General features: G+C 36.8%; 1 protein-coding gene across 1 annotated transcript in view; it reads left to right on the forward strand.

The window, feature by feature from the left end:
* The window catches only part of LOC145674845 (inositol monophosphatase 3), a 54,884-nt gene continuing 38,669 nt past the window's right edge, over window positions 1-16,215 (forward strand). The window contains exon 1 of the mRNA XM_081745073.1: window positions 1-668. Within this exon, the coding sequence (XP_081601199.1) occupies window positions 315-668 (354 nt within the window). The 5' untranslated portion in view covers window positions 1-314. The remainder of the gene's footprint in view (window positions 669-16,215) is intronic.

Genomic DNA, 16,215 nt, shown 5'->3' on the forward strand with positions numbered 1-16,215 from the left:
CCGTGGTGGCAAGTGAAGTGGTCTGTATTGCTCTAAGGTTTTGTGGTTGAAATTCAGTAAGTGATTTATCAATGACAGCGTAAATGAGTGAGTTAATCTTTATAAATAGATAAACATTAAAGTTGAATGTGTGTTAATAACATGAAAAAACAAATTATTAATTTAATAAATCAGCAAAGACTTCGTACCGAATTCCAAATAAACCTTCAATTTGTGGTGCAGGTTTACTTGAACAGAGTCAACTTTTTTGCAAACTCATGTTGACTTGAATTAGTGCAGTTTGTTCGTGTTTGTACATTTAAAAACGATAGAAAATGAATTTGGGAGGCACGATAAGACTTAACCCACTTGGAGTATGTGTGGTTGTTGGAGTGTGTATATTAGTAATGTTATACATGACAAGTTCTGGCGGTTTTATTGGAAACATTAAGGGAGCATCAAACGATGATCTCTCAAAACCAGTGAATTTACGTAAGCTTCTGGTAGCAGCTATTGAAGTGGCGCGAAGAGGTGGAGAAACTGTCCGGGAAGTAAGGAAGAAAGCAGATATAGAGCAGAAAACAAAGAGTAAAACCAAAGAAGGTGTAGATGAACCTGTCACGAAAGCAGATCGGAACTCTCATTGTATAATGTATTATGGGTTAAGAAACACCTTTCAAAATATAAAGGTAATTCCAATTAAATATAGGTACTGATCAAGAATACGGTGGCTTTATTTATTTTTGGGTTCACTTGAGCAGATGGTTCTACCAAATAGAAAGTTTATAGTTAAAATACGATGTGAAACTGTTTTCGTGAAGGAATAAGAGTGCGAATATAAGTGCTTATGGATTAACTTTACAATGTCCGCTCGAGTTGGCATACTCAATCAGAAACGAGAAGTTACACTATTAATTTTATGAAAATGGTTCAAAACTTTCGTAAACTTAAGCTAACTCGTTCCTACCCCTACCCTGCTTTACCTTTTATACGCTTTTAAGCGGTCTTACTTATCGATCTGCAGCTGGAGCGTGTATTTTAAAGTTTACCCGTAATTACTGTCTGCGCATAGCATACTGAAATGTATTTTGGTCAATGTTCCGTTAAGGGGGTCCAGTGTCTTTGACCCTACTTCTTGCTATTGATTTTCGTTTGATTACATACTATAACGTTATATTAGATTAGGTTGGGTTACGTTAGGTTAAGTTAGGTCAGCTTAGCTTAGCTTAGGGGGTGTAGTTTTGGACCCTCCTTAACGGGAAATGGACCTGTATTTTGAATGATAATGAAAGTATTGTATTTGTAAATGTGCTCTTCCACTATCCTTGTTTATGCGTATATCCCTCGTTGCTGACGCGCCTGCTCATTTCAGACGCTTACCTTCGCTACCGCCCGGGTCCCCTTCTGCGCTTCTGATCGGACTCTGTTAGATAGCACTCGTGCTTTTTAGTGGCAATGTAGCACAAGTTGGTTAGTGTTTTGTGCACTAGTTTTTATGCCATACGTCGGCATTGTATTTATACGTATCACAATTACAAATAATAAGCTGTAATCACTACGAGGTGATTTGGAGGAGAAACTAAATAATCACAATATTTTTTAAAAGTACCATAACACAAACTCCAGAATCGAAGAGAGGAAAAGAAAATAATTACAAACAACATTGGATACGTACGAAGATAAATTGTAGCGTCTATTCCAAAGTTTATCCCAGGAGACTCCAACTGTAAGTACAATTTGAGCAGAGCATTCATAGGAACCAATTCACAATAAAGAGCAATACGTGGAATTACACTTTTTTTTTTTTTTTTTTTTTAACAAAATGATCCCAAACTTTCCTAACTCTAAGCTAACCCGATCCTACCCTACTTATCCCTACCTTACTTTATGTGAACGATGCACATTCTGACAAAACCACTTTTTCTGCTCAAAGTGCATTTATACCAAGCTTCCTTAAGTATACGTTCGCTTACTTTTTGTAACTAGCTGTAGTTAATTTTGGTTATTTGTTTCGCTTCACTTTGTTTTAAAGATACTAATCCACATTCCTCGGACGTCTAAAGAATGTCTAGTAGAAGCAACGGGATATTCATGGGACATCAAATGCACATTTAGCGTGTGTCTCTGGAACTTCAAAAATTACAAAACACCTACGAAATCTCTTCCTACACTTACTAGGTTGCCACACGAGGGGATATCTATTTTGACCCCACAGGTTAGAGTTCACGCGCGTTGGGGGCCACGGTGGCTCTGTAGTGCGTGGGGTCCCTGGTTCGATCCGCGACCAAATAAGTTTGTGGTGGACAACATCGTGCCCGTGGGTTTTCTCAGTGTACTTCCGTTTCCTCTCACTTTGTTATTCCATCAATTTTTCCATTATTATTCACTTGCTTTAGTCATCGTCTCTCTCAGTCTAAATAACGTAAGCGTTGGACGTTAGACTGAAAGATTTTACTTCATTGTTTTAAAGATCACGCGCGGAGCGTAGGTACGGATACGTGCGCCAAGGACACCTGGCGGAACCAAATGGTGGTGGTGGCAGTTGCTTTTGCGAATCCACGTGGTTGGAGGAACGCAGAGGCGTTTCCCAGTCACTAGTTTAACAAAAGAAGTTTGCAAAGAATTGAGTTGATTTCGAGTTTAACGTCCCTTTCAGCAGCGAGGCTGTATGGGACGTGGACCTACAGATTAACGTGTAATCCGTACCACATGAGCTCCCACCGGGAATCGAACCCGGTTCTCCCACGCCAAAAGTGCGTACGGCGTTTGCAAAGAGTAGGATCAACTTTCGGATATTTTACGATCTCAGCAGAAATCCTCAGACGTCCAAGGAAGGTTCTGTTACCTACAATGAATTTCCATGGTTCATCCTTCGCAGGTTCAAGGGATGTCCAGTCAGAGACTATTGGGAATTGGAATAACCCTGAAACTTCTTTTCCCCACTCGACATCATGTGCAAATGCATACAACCGGTTATGTCCAGGGGATGTGAACTCCACTGGGATTTCCTTTTAATATTTTTTTTTGTTCTTTGTGGAACGTAAAGAAAGACATAGTAAAAAAATATACATAACACATACATACTAAAAGCATATCGCAATACTTGTAATTCAAGGTAATTAAATATACTTGAGGTTCCATATAAATTGGAAACTGTAAGCTTTATAATAAAATTTGCTTTAAATCCATCGAAAAGCGTCGGTCGGAGTTTATATGGTTTGGAGTTCGAATTTCACGTTAACTTGTAGGTGCATGTCTCATATAGCCACTGTACTGAAAGAGACACTGAACTCCAATCTAACCTGCTATCCAAGAACTTAAACATCAAAACTACTATCAGGCAAAAACTGGGAGTAGTAACGTAGAAAGTAAAGCTAAGCGCGAGATCTGTTTTTAGTCGCCATAGCGACCTGACGCGTGGGAGTTTTCAAGCCATGCAATAGGTAATAATATACTTAGGTATATGTGTAACTTAAAAATAATAATAATAGTAAAATAATAATACAATATGAAATGGAGAAATGTGATTTTAGAAACATAGCTAGCTAAACTAACTAATAAATAAATAGCAGAGAAAGGAAATAGTTGTAGGAAATATAATGACGTCTTTTCTTTCTTTACGTCAAAAGTGACATGATTACGCAACACATGAAATATATGCAATCGGCTTAGGCCTTAAGAGTCTTCCTACCCACAAAATATCTGTTCGCAAAAACATGCATGCTCTCATTCCTTCCTGTTAATTAACAAAGTGGAAGATTGTCGTAATCTTTCGATATGCTATAGACATAGGATGGTACTATGTAGCTTGTTGGTCCCTGTCTCAAAAACCTAATATATCTTTATTACATATATAATTAAAGTTAAGAAAACTTTCTGACTCAATAAAAGTTTAAAAAACACGATATTTGAAATTTTAACGGCATAGCTCCCTAAATTACTGTCTTTTTTTATTTAGGATTTGTTTCAAACGTATCGTAATACATATATTAAACGTAAAAAAGCATCATTTACGAACTATTATGCTTTGATTAAATTCGATATTTCAATACTTTTTCTCTTCTTTTTAAGTGGACGTAGTGTTCGCCGTAACTGGTAGATGGCACCACATGGATTTTCCTTCCTCCCCTTTTTTTTCGGCAAAGGGAAACAAACAAGAGGTCCACTATAGTAGCTGGGGTTGAGGAAGGGTGGATAAGAACTTCTGTTGAAAGAAAAATGACAAGGAATGTATGGAAGGAAAAATTCGAGCCTACTTTTCGGAAGCATACAAAATTCTGAAATACACGTGTATATACTAGTTTGCACTGGCAGACAAAGCGTCTGGCCAGACGCTTATGAGGCAAGAGATAAGGCTTTACTTTTTTTCCCCCTATTCCAGTAGTAAAACGCAAAGGATATTACACTCATCCGTAAGGAATGTAGTATTTGGTAAAACCAAGCTTTTTTTTTTTTTTTTTTTTTAAACAAATTTCCTTTGTAATAGGAAAGTAATTACCATATGTTATGGCGGCAACATTCAGTGTGTCAAAATATCAATTATTTACATGCATTTATGTGGGCGAGAGTATGGTAACCTATTTTGCTCTACACCTTATAATGGCTTTAGTACAGCCTTAATGCCGGCTTTCTAGACCTGATTGCACTTCGTCTTATTTCACGCAGCTTCGTAATTGTTCTCAATGTGTGTAGGTCAAGACCGAAATTTTTAAGTATCCTTGTTGGAATCGAATCCTGGACCATGCAAACGTTACGTAGAAACGCGCGCTAACCACTTGATAAACGGGAGTAATATACTTTCTGAAGCATTGAACAATATTTACCGTAAACTGAGGCTACTTGGAAAATACGGGGTTACCTGTAAAACTGGCATTTTTTGTGTTATATGGTATAATAATGAAAGAACTATGCCGTTTTCTTCCAATGAAAAGTAAGCACCTAAAAGAAACAATATAGATGATCATAAGTGCTGTATCTTATTTATAGGCTGGTCTAAAAATTCTCATAGCAATTGATACTTTTTTTTTTTTTAATTTTCTGTAAATTGTCTCTGTGTTTCCGTAATGAAAATTGATTTTTATCTGGTTGTGCTAAATATCATTGCTTTCAGAAGTTTCCTAATGGGACGAATTAGTTTTACATTTCCACTTACTTTCTGGGACAATTTTTTAAATTTCCTTCCGTTTTTGTACTAAAACTGCTGATATTGATCAGGGGATAGACAACGATGACATTATTGAAGTTTTGCCTGAACATACCTACATCCGCAGAGAACAAGTTGTTTTTCCATATGACTTTGCAGCAAAGGATTTTAATATGTGAATTTTTGTCCTTATCGTACTGTGTTATATCATTATTATTATCATCACAGTACCATATGATACTTTTGCAAAGAGTTAACGTAAATGTACACGTGTAAAATGGTACCAGATAATTTTGTAAACCGATAATTTTGTAAACAAATTTAAACTAACTACCGTTTGTAAAAAGCATTTTGCAAAAACAATTTCTTTTTTACTGGTTCTGTTGGCCTTCAGGAAGACAAGTTTAAAACTGTAGTTAGTTTAAATTTGTTCAACAATTTACTGTGTTTAACTAAAAGGTTGTGGAAAAAAAAATTAAAACAATTTTTATTTTATTTTATTTAGATTTTACTTTCAGTACATTAGGACTGAATTTACGGAAGTGAAACCCTGTGCACATGCACCGGCACCAGATTTTTAAATGTTTATTAGACAAAATAAAATGATGAAAGTTTTCTTTGTCCGGTTGTGACTTGCGATAGAGATAAAATTAGAAATAGAAAAGAAATGAAAAGACGAATGACCCGAGAAGCACTTTTCCACTGGTTGCTTTTCTTTCTGCTAAATGTATCTCTCCAAACCTTTAAAACGAAGGTCGAAGAAATGACCGCACACCATTTCCACTCCCTCTTGCTGAGAGTGTGAACGAATGGCAATAAATAGTTCTGGTTTTCTTGTTTTTATTTTCTTGCAAAGGAGATCGTTGAAAGAAAAAAGTAAAAATTCTGAACCGTCCTGTGACGAAGAATTAGACTCATTCAACATGAGGAATACAAGAAGTTTATGAACACACGAACATCACCCATGACCAGTTTCACTCTCTATTGAAACACATGCCCTGTTGTAAAGTGAGGGAAGGGGAGAGGTTAGAAACGGATGACAAGAAAGGTTCTTTTCCTTTTCTTGCAAAACATGTGGGTGAAAAAAGTCGACATTCAGAGCCATCTATTAACGGAAAAATCGGAGAATTGAAAAAAACTATCTTCGGTAGACTGACTCTTAAAAATCCGACTAGCAAACAATAAATCTCTTATGTATTCATAGAAGCTTGTGACCAATGAAAAATTGAACTCAAATGGCTCAAACTTAGACAAATAGTGTAACGTTGACCTTTTCTTCGGAAGGAGGGTGCATGCCTCGTTGATTCATTCCCTAGACACTCAACTTCTACCGAGCAGAGATCCCAGAACATGCCTTTAATCCAACATGCCTTTCTTTTCTAGAAAGATTGTTAATATTGAAGGCAAAGTGAATAGCTTGGACTACCAAAAAGATTTTTTTTTTTTTTTTTTTTTAACGCAGAAGTACAAATTTTGATGTCTAACGTGATTTTGGGATTCTTTAGCAGGATCCATAAGTATATGGTTTTAACAATAGACTAATTCCACATTATAAGCATAGAATCTTATAATACTCAGTACGGACATTGACAGAGAAGAACAATTACTGGTAGTTAATAATATATATATAAATATAAAAGAAAATCGAACAAGTCTAGCTACTATTATATTCATTGGGCAAATAAACCGTGAATCTATTTTCTTTTTACACGTACAATTTATTTATTGTATAGAATGTTATTAATGCATGGCAGAAAGTATAGAACCGGCTTTAGTTCAGGAAATAATTCTTTTTAAATATAGACAAGTGCATATACAAAATTACGTATTATTTAGACTATTTGCATACAGTACATTGAAAATTAGTTAATATTCTATACTTCAGAATTGAGAAGTGTGTGCATAAAGAAATCTATGTGGTCTGATCATTCCAATTACAAATGAACGCTTGAGTACCACAGATTTCAAATATTTATGACGAAAAAACGCTTGACGATAACCAGGGGTCTCGTTTCGTTGTAGCTGACATCTCAGTATACACTTTTACATTTATAAAGTGTTGCTATTCTCTCTAAAATACAACCACTTTCCTACTTAAAGACATTAAGTGTCATTCTGTCTTAGTAGTATAATAGTTAACAGACCGATACGGTAAGTCAGAGACCTGGATTTAATTGTAGGTCCAGTCGTGCATTTTTTTTCACTCTGTGTATATCATCGAATTTTCATCTAATAGGGGAATCGATATGGTATAAAATTGGTTATTTCCTCCACTTATAATGTATAAAAAGTATGGTCCCTCTTATAAAAATTGAGAGCAATAGCTGTTAATTTGTATTCATGTACTACACTATTCGCCAATGAAATGTGCTAATCAGCGGAACACAGTCGGTGATCTCAAATTAGAAGCTCTCGTTGTGCAAAGCTCTAGAACACAGCCTCATTTGCTCCTGATACCCATATAAACATTAGATCCCCCGCTTGGTTTATTGACCAGCACGCTTGACCTCGATTCGCGTGGTCCCAGGTTCGATTCCCGGTGGGGGTATAGTTGAACGACCAAAGTGGTTCGGATTCCACTACAGTCAGTAGGTCCACGTCTCGTTTAGCCTAGCAGACATAACCGTGGAACGTTAAATTAAACCAAACCAAAACCATTAAGCATTAATTCCCACGGAAAGTGCAAATAAATCTCCACATACAAAGCGAGTCTGTCTCTGGTCAAGCTCGGCCAGCAAATTTAGATGTCTTTATTCCTTAGACGATAGGCTATTTGCCCACCAAATTTCGTTCCGATTCGGCCAGTAGTTGCCAAGAAATAAAGTACCATATACAATCCGAGCTGAACTCAGCCACCAAATTTGGTTTAGTTCCGGCCAGTGGATACTGAGAAATAAATTACCACATACACATTCACCTGGATTCTCCTGTAAGTCTGCTCCTCGCTGGAGCTAAAAAATATTATTATTGTTTTGTTTTCTACGTTGACAGAATCTATAGGCTACGTTACGAAAGATGTGAGAAAGTCAATTTAATTCTTGGGTGTAATAAGGAAAATGTATTCTTGAATGAGACATGTCTCTTACTCTGAAGATGTGGAAATACAATGCTTTGGATACAAACTGGAGTACTAGTTCGGATCTCACTTAAATCGTAGGTCTCCTCCTTAATTTAGCTACTCTATGATTGATGTTAAACGTAACCTCTAGAAATCTGTTGTTATTCAATATCCTCCAATCGGATACGTTAAATAAGAGTTTCTCTTAATATTTATTGGGTTAATAGACAAAATGTTTTCAATTTCATGCTTAGTTGGAAAAATTAATGAAAACTTTAACTGGTAAAATTTCATAATTAATGATATAAAAATACGAGGTGTGATTGGAAAGTTTTAAGACTCGGCTTGTAATTTAAACATGGTAGTACTTACAGGCCATTGAGATGGATCTCCTTCAAAGTAGTCTCCTGCTGAATGAATACACCGATTCCAACGGTGTTTCCACCTTTGGAACCATTCCTGAAAATTATCTTTCGTGATGGTGTAAAGAACCCTCTCCGTATTTGTCTGGATGACTTCAGTTGAGTCAAATCTCTCCCCTTTCAGCGATAACTTTAATTTAGAAAACAAATAGAAGTCGGCAGGGGTCCAAATCAGGGGAATAGTGGGTTGCAGAAGCACAAGAATGTTGAATTTGGCCCGATAAAGCAGGTTTGGGACACTTTAGGATGGTGTTGTTTCTGCTTGTCTGACTGCAATTTCGGAATGAATTTCGCAGACACTCAATGCTTGTTCAGATCGTCAGTTAAGATTGATTGAACCGCATAGAAACTTCATCTCAGATCGTCAGCCATACTTCTGATTGTAAGTCTACGGCCCAAGCGCACTACATCACGAAAGTTCACAATATTTTCCTTCGTTTTTGACGTCGGGGGGCACGGTGGCTTAGTGGTAGAGCGTTCACCTCCTGTGTTTGGGGTCCCTGGTTCAATCCCAGCTTGCGCAGTGTGGATTTTGTGGTGGACAAACACCGTGCTCGTGGGTTTTCTCGGGGTTCTCCCGTTTCCTCCCACTGTCTTCATTCCACCACTTCATTTATTTCTCATAACTACCGTCTCCTTACCCTAACCGGCATAATCGTGGGACATAAAACTGAAATATTTTATTTATTTTTTTTTCGTTTTTGCCGTGGAAGACCGGCCGGACCAGGGGTTATCTTCGACTGAGTCACGGCCATCTTTGAACCTGTTAAACCTGATAAACACGTTTGACTGGCTCAGACATTTATCTCTAAAATCTTTTTGAGTTCATAAGTCTCGGAAGCAGACTTCCCGGTTGTAAAACAATATTTGATGCAAACGCATTGTTCCAGTTTTTCATCCATTTTGCGCAATTAATAATGCGCCACGACACACATACACACAGATGCCCTCACTCATTAGGTTGCTATGCTGTACTGAACAAAGATATCGCAGTGATTCTTGCAGCACGTATCAAGGTCACACCAAGCCACCATTTCCACGCTAACGGGCAATTATATCTACTCCTCTTGAGCAGTGGCGACACCTGTCTTAAAACTTTCCAATCACACTTCTTTAAATTAAAAATTAATGCTAGGAAAGGTGTTAATTTCAAAAATAATTGATTAAAATTAAAAAAAATTTACCACTGTGTAATGATATTGTCTTCAGTCGTTAATATGTGAAATTTAGTAAATAAATTTAAGGACGTTGGAAAGTTATTATGTATTAAAATAACAGTGATTAGTCATATCATGTCAATATCATATCCTTGCAGAATATCTATTTCACATACTTTTAAGGAAAAATTAACGATCATTACAAACGTTTTCACGATTATCAGTTAAAAATTGACTTATGAAAATTTTAATTGATTAAGTTAAATTTTTTTAACTAAGTAATTTAGTTGTTATTTTTTTAACAGATTAATTACAAGCTTGCACATCTAAATGTTCTAAAATCTTCATGTTTTATTGATAACTAGAGACCGGATGCTAAGCAAAGAGCATACTGTTTAATGTTAGAGATGTGACAAAAGTGAACTTGCTGAAGTTCATTTGGGAAATCTTTCCTTCAATTTAAGCAAACTTAATTTTCATCAAATTACACGCAGTAATATGTTTCAATTTTTCCTTCAACATTTTGAATGGAGCACTCATTCATACATCTTCAGGAACAACGGAGATCTAAATCCTTTTTCGCAACACGATCTTTACATTGGCTCTTTGTGTCTCAATAGTGGTATTGAAGATTTCAAGATTGGAGGGCAGATCATTAACAAGATCAAGTATGCAGATGATTCGGTTATAATAGTTAGAACCGAAAGAGGACTATAGGAGATGATTGATAAAATAGTTGATACTGGAAAACTATGGAATGGAAATTAACACCGAAAAGTCGAAAGTCATGAGAATATCTCGTGGAAACATGCCCTTACGGATCAGAGTAGAACAAAGAGAACTTGAAAAGAGGTCGATAATTTCAAGTATGTGGGAAGTATTTTGACGAAAGATGCATACTACACCAAAGAGATCAGGTCAAGAATTGCCATAGCTAAAGAAGCATTCAACAAGAAAACGTCACTCTTAACTAGCAAGCTCAATATTGGACTTAAGAAGTTGGTCAAGTGCTATTTATGGAGCATTGGACTGTATGGTTCAGAGACTTTTACTTTACGGAAGTTAGAGAAGAAATATTTCAGAGAGCTACGAAATGTGATGTTGGAGGAAGATGGAGAAGATAAAATGGACAGAGGGATCAACAGACAAAGATGTTTTAAAACGGATAGGAGAGAAGAGGACGCTTCTAGCCACCATCCTTCATAGAAAGGTCAATTGGATTGGACACATCTTGCGACGAAATTGTGTTCTTCACACCGCCATACAAGGAAAGATGGAAGGGAAGCGAGGAATAGGCAGAAGAAGAATACAACTGATCGATGATTTGAAAGATAGGGGAAAACATTGGGAGTTAGGAGAGGAAGCTGAAGATCGACAAAAGTGGAAGAAACATTTCCGGGCCCAAATCTAATATTGAAAAAAAAAAAATCCTCACTAGTCCCAGGACCTGCAAAGGGCAGAATACTTAATAATAATAATAATAATAATAATGATAATAATAATAATAATACGTAAGAAAGAGTTGAATTTTTCCTGGCGATATGATTTTAGTAAGTCTTCTCGGGCTATCAGCCAGGTAAAGGCATTGACATTCGACGTTTCGAATGCAGACATTGTACTCATCTTCAGGGCTTGTAATGAAGAGACCGGAAACGTGAGCATGTATATATAGAGACTACTTAGGGGCAGGTCCATGAATGAAAGCTTGTGATTGGGTGAGGGAAATGCTGAATTCTGATTGGCTGAAGGGTGCTGGTTCCTGAATGAAGAACACAACAGCTACATAAGACTTCAGCAACCCGAAAAGTCAGGACTAACAAATCATTGCCTAGAGCTTGGACACAGAATGGATTTTACAAATACCACCATAGTAGCCAAGTGCAGCAATTTTGAAGAAAGCACAATAAAGGAAGCCATAGCTATTTCAGGTGAAAGGAACAGTCTCTATAGAGACAATGGGTTTCAACTCAGCCCTATCTGGTCGGTCCTTTTCAGGAACAAAAACAAGCATTCAACATAGCCATTTCTCGTAGCGACAGAATCAGCCAATCAGGAGCCAGCATCCCTTAGCCAATCAGAAGCTAGCATTTCCTTCAACCAATCACAAGCCCCCATTCATGGATCTGTTCCTAAATAGTCTCTATTTATATACATGCTCTCGTCTCCGGTCCCTTCTTTACAATCCCTGGAGATGAATACAATGTCTGCATTCGAAACGTCAGATGTCAATACCTTCACTTGGCTGATAGCCCGAGAAGAGTTATTAGGATATTACGTAAATTTTATCGATACTTATCGTCGCTTAACTTTCCCAATAATAATACTTTTCTCATATATTGTTATTTGAAAAGGAGAAAAAACAAAGCTACTTTTACTATTGGTAAAAGTAAATAACCATAAGTATCAATAAGATTTACGTAATATCTTTACTTACCATTGTTGAGACACAAGAAGATAATGTGAAGATTGTGTTGTGAAAAAGGACTTAAGCCTCTGTTTGCCGCTGAGGATGAATGGTCAAGTGTGTTGGAGGAAAAATTGAAAGGAACATTAACAGATTGTGAGTAATTTGATCATATGTGTTCCATACGCTCAATAATTAATTATAAACTTTGTTTTGCCTATTTCACACTATGTTGCCTATATTATTTATTAAATGCTAAATATGCCCTATTTTTTGCACTTTCGTCAAAAATCAGGGATTAATAGTGATTTCCTTTACGTCTCTGGAACTGTTGTTAGATAAATAACTGACTTTCTGACCATAATAATACACTTATTCATTAAAACTAAAATAATGCGTCTTAATATTGTCTTCGTCAGACACTCAATGAAAAGCACATTTTAGGAACATATATATAACCAAAAGTGAAAGGCCTAACGCTTCCGTATTTGTTTGGAAAGCAACAAGGAGGGAAGGGGAGCTGACACCAGTGTTGCCATATTCGACTATAAGTAGCGAATTCGGAGATCTTTTAAGTATCATCGCTACCAAAATTTCTAATTGGACGCTGCTTTTAATTATGTGCAGGCTGTAACTCTTTTAAGAATGCACTACTTTATTTTCATTTTTATATATGAAATCACGAATTATTAGTTTTATAAAATACAATAATTGTTAAGTATACTATTCACAGTGAACAATAGTTTTACTAAAACTAACATTTCGATATTAGTTCAATTTTTGTTTTAGTACTTTTTAATCTCCAGATTGGTAACACTGGACTTTTGTTAAATTTGCGCTCTTGAAATATCACTGACTATGTTATTGCCTCAGTTACACCTGGTCCTAATAGTTGTGTGGAGCTATGTAAACATGAGCTTAATTATGTTATTGTATTGCCCATATTAACATAATACGTAAGTGAAATTACAATAAATCTTTGGAAATTTATGGTTAGCCAATGAACTAAAGAAATGAGGAATAACAGTGAATAAACAAGCATACTGTAAACACATAAACATATCTCCCTGAAAATCAGAAAAGCCAACCATTTTACACTATCACCGTCTTTCGAGTTCGTTGCACACTGCAGTTCCACTGCAGCTGACGTAGTTTGGAGTTTGCCGTAACACACTACCGCCTACAATCCGAAACTAGTCGTCACCTGACCACTACCAACCCAAACCTCTGACGGCTAACATCTGACATTTTTGTTTGGGCTATATATAGTTCAAATCCACTACCTTTGGAGCACAACCTCGCTACTTTTTAATCTTCAGATCTGGCAACACTGGTTGATACCTGTCTAAGCGACCATCTGCTTGTACTCTGTTACCAGTGCATCTGTTTATCTTTTTCAGGTTAATACCTGTCCAACCGTCAGCCTGTCTGGATACTTCTACTACACACCTTTTCCCTTGTCCTCCCTTGATTCATAGCAGATATAACCCTAAATGTAACAAAAATGTAGATATTAAAGCAAACTACAAATGTAACAGTATAAAAGTATATAGTATAGCGAACATGCAGCCAGAATGGGCTAAACTATAAGTTTATTTTAAAACAATTTTTATTATTAAGAAATTAGTATTTCTTGGTTGGAACAGTAAACATCCGGACAAACTTGTTTTTCAGTTTTGGTTTTGGGAATTTTGTATATCGTTTTACGTGCGTTCTTTCCCCCCACTCCATACCTAGCTTGTTAGTAGTAGATTACTTTCTCTAAGGTGTAATGGAGTTTACTCAAGTCAGTAGCACTATTAGATCCATTAGCATGCAATCAGGATAAGAACCTCGAGAGCTCGAATATGTTTTTTTTGATCACAAAATGCATCGAACGTCATATAGTGTTAATCTGTGAGTTTTCTCAAGTGTGTTTCCCCCAGAGGAATTCAGGACTTTCGCCAATGTTCACCAACCCACTGTGGACATGTGTTTTAACATGCAGTGTTTTTTTTCTTTATTCTTTTTATGCATTTTCTACAACAAGGCTTCCTGTCACCGGCGACGAGGGGCAAAAACATTGAAGTTGCCGATCCAAAACTACTTAATTGTGAACATTCAGTGACAACTTGTACAATCCGCGGCAAAAAACCTGCAACATGAGGATGTAAGTTTATTGTGAAACTACGCCTAACAGCACAGGGAATGAACATAACGTCTAAGTGGAACGAATCACGCCAGAATAAACCTCGGCCTCCTCCCGTGCACACTTATTTTGGAGCAAAAGACTTCGTCATTTCACAATAAACTTATATGCTCATGTTGCAGGTTTTTTGCCGCGGATTGTACAGACACTGAGTTTTAAAAAAAAATTTTTTGGAGATGGAATATCCTTTTTTTTTTTTTTTTTTCTTTCTTTCAATTTTGATTGCATATAAGCAAGCAATGAATGTTTAAAGTTTGGACTTGGACAATAGTCTTAAATACTTCAACATTTTTTTCCTTCAAATTTTATTGTATATTCAGATTTATATCATCTCATCCCTCATGTCTTTTCCTTTTTTTTTTTTTCATGCCTCATGTTACATGTGATGAGAAATTCTAATTTTGTAAGCTTTACTTACTCACTGTTGCCCTTTGATATCATACTCCGTCGTGCATGCCGTGCATACTTTCCCCACCAAGGTATAACTTCGTTCATAAATTTTCTACAGTAAAGCTTGTTCATACAGGTGATTAACCAGGTCTTCTTACCTCAGACCCGAATGGACGAATTATACAGGACAAATGGCGCATACTTCGATGTTGCCCGCATCGTGTCTTGGTCGGAGGAATATAGCGAACATTCAACCAGAATGGGCTAAATTATAAGTTTATTTTAAAACAATTTTTATTATTAAGAAATTAGTATTTCTTGGTTGGAACAGGAAACATCCTGACAAGCTTTGTCATTCTAGAATAGACTGTTAGTCAAGGGAAACAACGAACCTATTTCCAGAAACAAGCACACGGATGTCACAGTAACACACTTTCACCAACTTAAAATTAAAATCGATATGAGTAAACAAGGATGCTTATCCGTATAAAAGCAGAATTTTAGAAAGTTTACTCGTCCAGTTCATATTTATTCATTAGAGTGTATACGCCGCCACTCCGTGCCGAGCGTCGCTCAAGAGGACCCGACGCCTTTACTTTGGTGATGTAACAGCCAGCACCTGTAGTCCAAGAAGCTGAGCCGGCGTACGTCCAAGTCTCGAAAGACGTCACCGCATAAGACGACTTCCAGGGAGGACTTCGAGTTCAAGAGTCCAGTTCCATAGAGGGAGACGACGAGGACAACCGTCAGCCAGTTCGAATCCAGGACCACGACGTCCCGTGCCGAGCAGGGAGATCCTGCGAGTGTGTGAGGCGACGCCTAGGAAAGAAGAGGAACAGTCTTCCCGCGGGTTCGAAGCAAGGACTTTTACACTCAAACACAAGTGCTTAAGTGCGTCGTAAAATATCCAGCCAAAAGTGTCAGCAGCCAGCGCAGTGCCTTTGGACAGCATCAAGAAGATAAAACGTGAGTAAGCAAAACCATATTTTGATTTGTTCTCAAAAAGGTTTGTTTGAGGGAAAAGGAAGCTGATATTCTATTTACACACATAGTCTTGCATTGGCATGTTTTAATTTATTAGTCTCATTGGTTAGCCTTCAGCTAACGAGACAACCGGTCAAAAACCGAGACCCTTCAGGTCAATGTGTTGACCGGCCTTTAAAAATTATAATTATCTCCTTTTATTTTAGAACTCCGGATTTTTCATCAAAATTCATTTCATCTTTTCATTGTTATCACACTTTTGTAATAAAATACAAAATTCGATTTTCTCTCCTTTATTTAAGTGACCTGCGTGATCCTGATGCGTAGTTTATAAATTAAACAATTATTCAAGCGTGACAAATTACATTACTGAGCTTTTATTACATAACTCCCCTGGTAATCGGGAGTGTAACTTAGCTACCCTAAAACTCTGTAATTAATATCATTGTACCCTCATTAGTACATATCTTAAAGTAATATCATTATATTG

The sequence above is a fragment of the Thermobia domestica genome, chromosome 18 (genome assembly GCF_964235325.1).
Source record: "Thermobia domestica chromosome 18, izTheDome1.hap1.1, whole genome shotgun sequence".
Lineage (NCBI taxonomy): Eukaryota > Metazoa > Arthropoda > Insecta > Zygentoma > Lepismatidae > Thermobia > Thermobia domestica.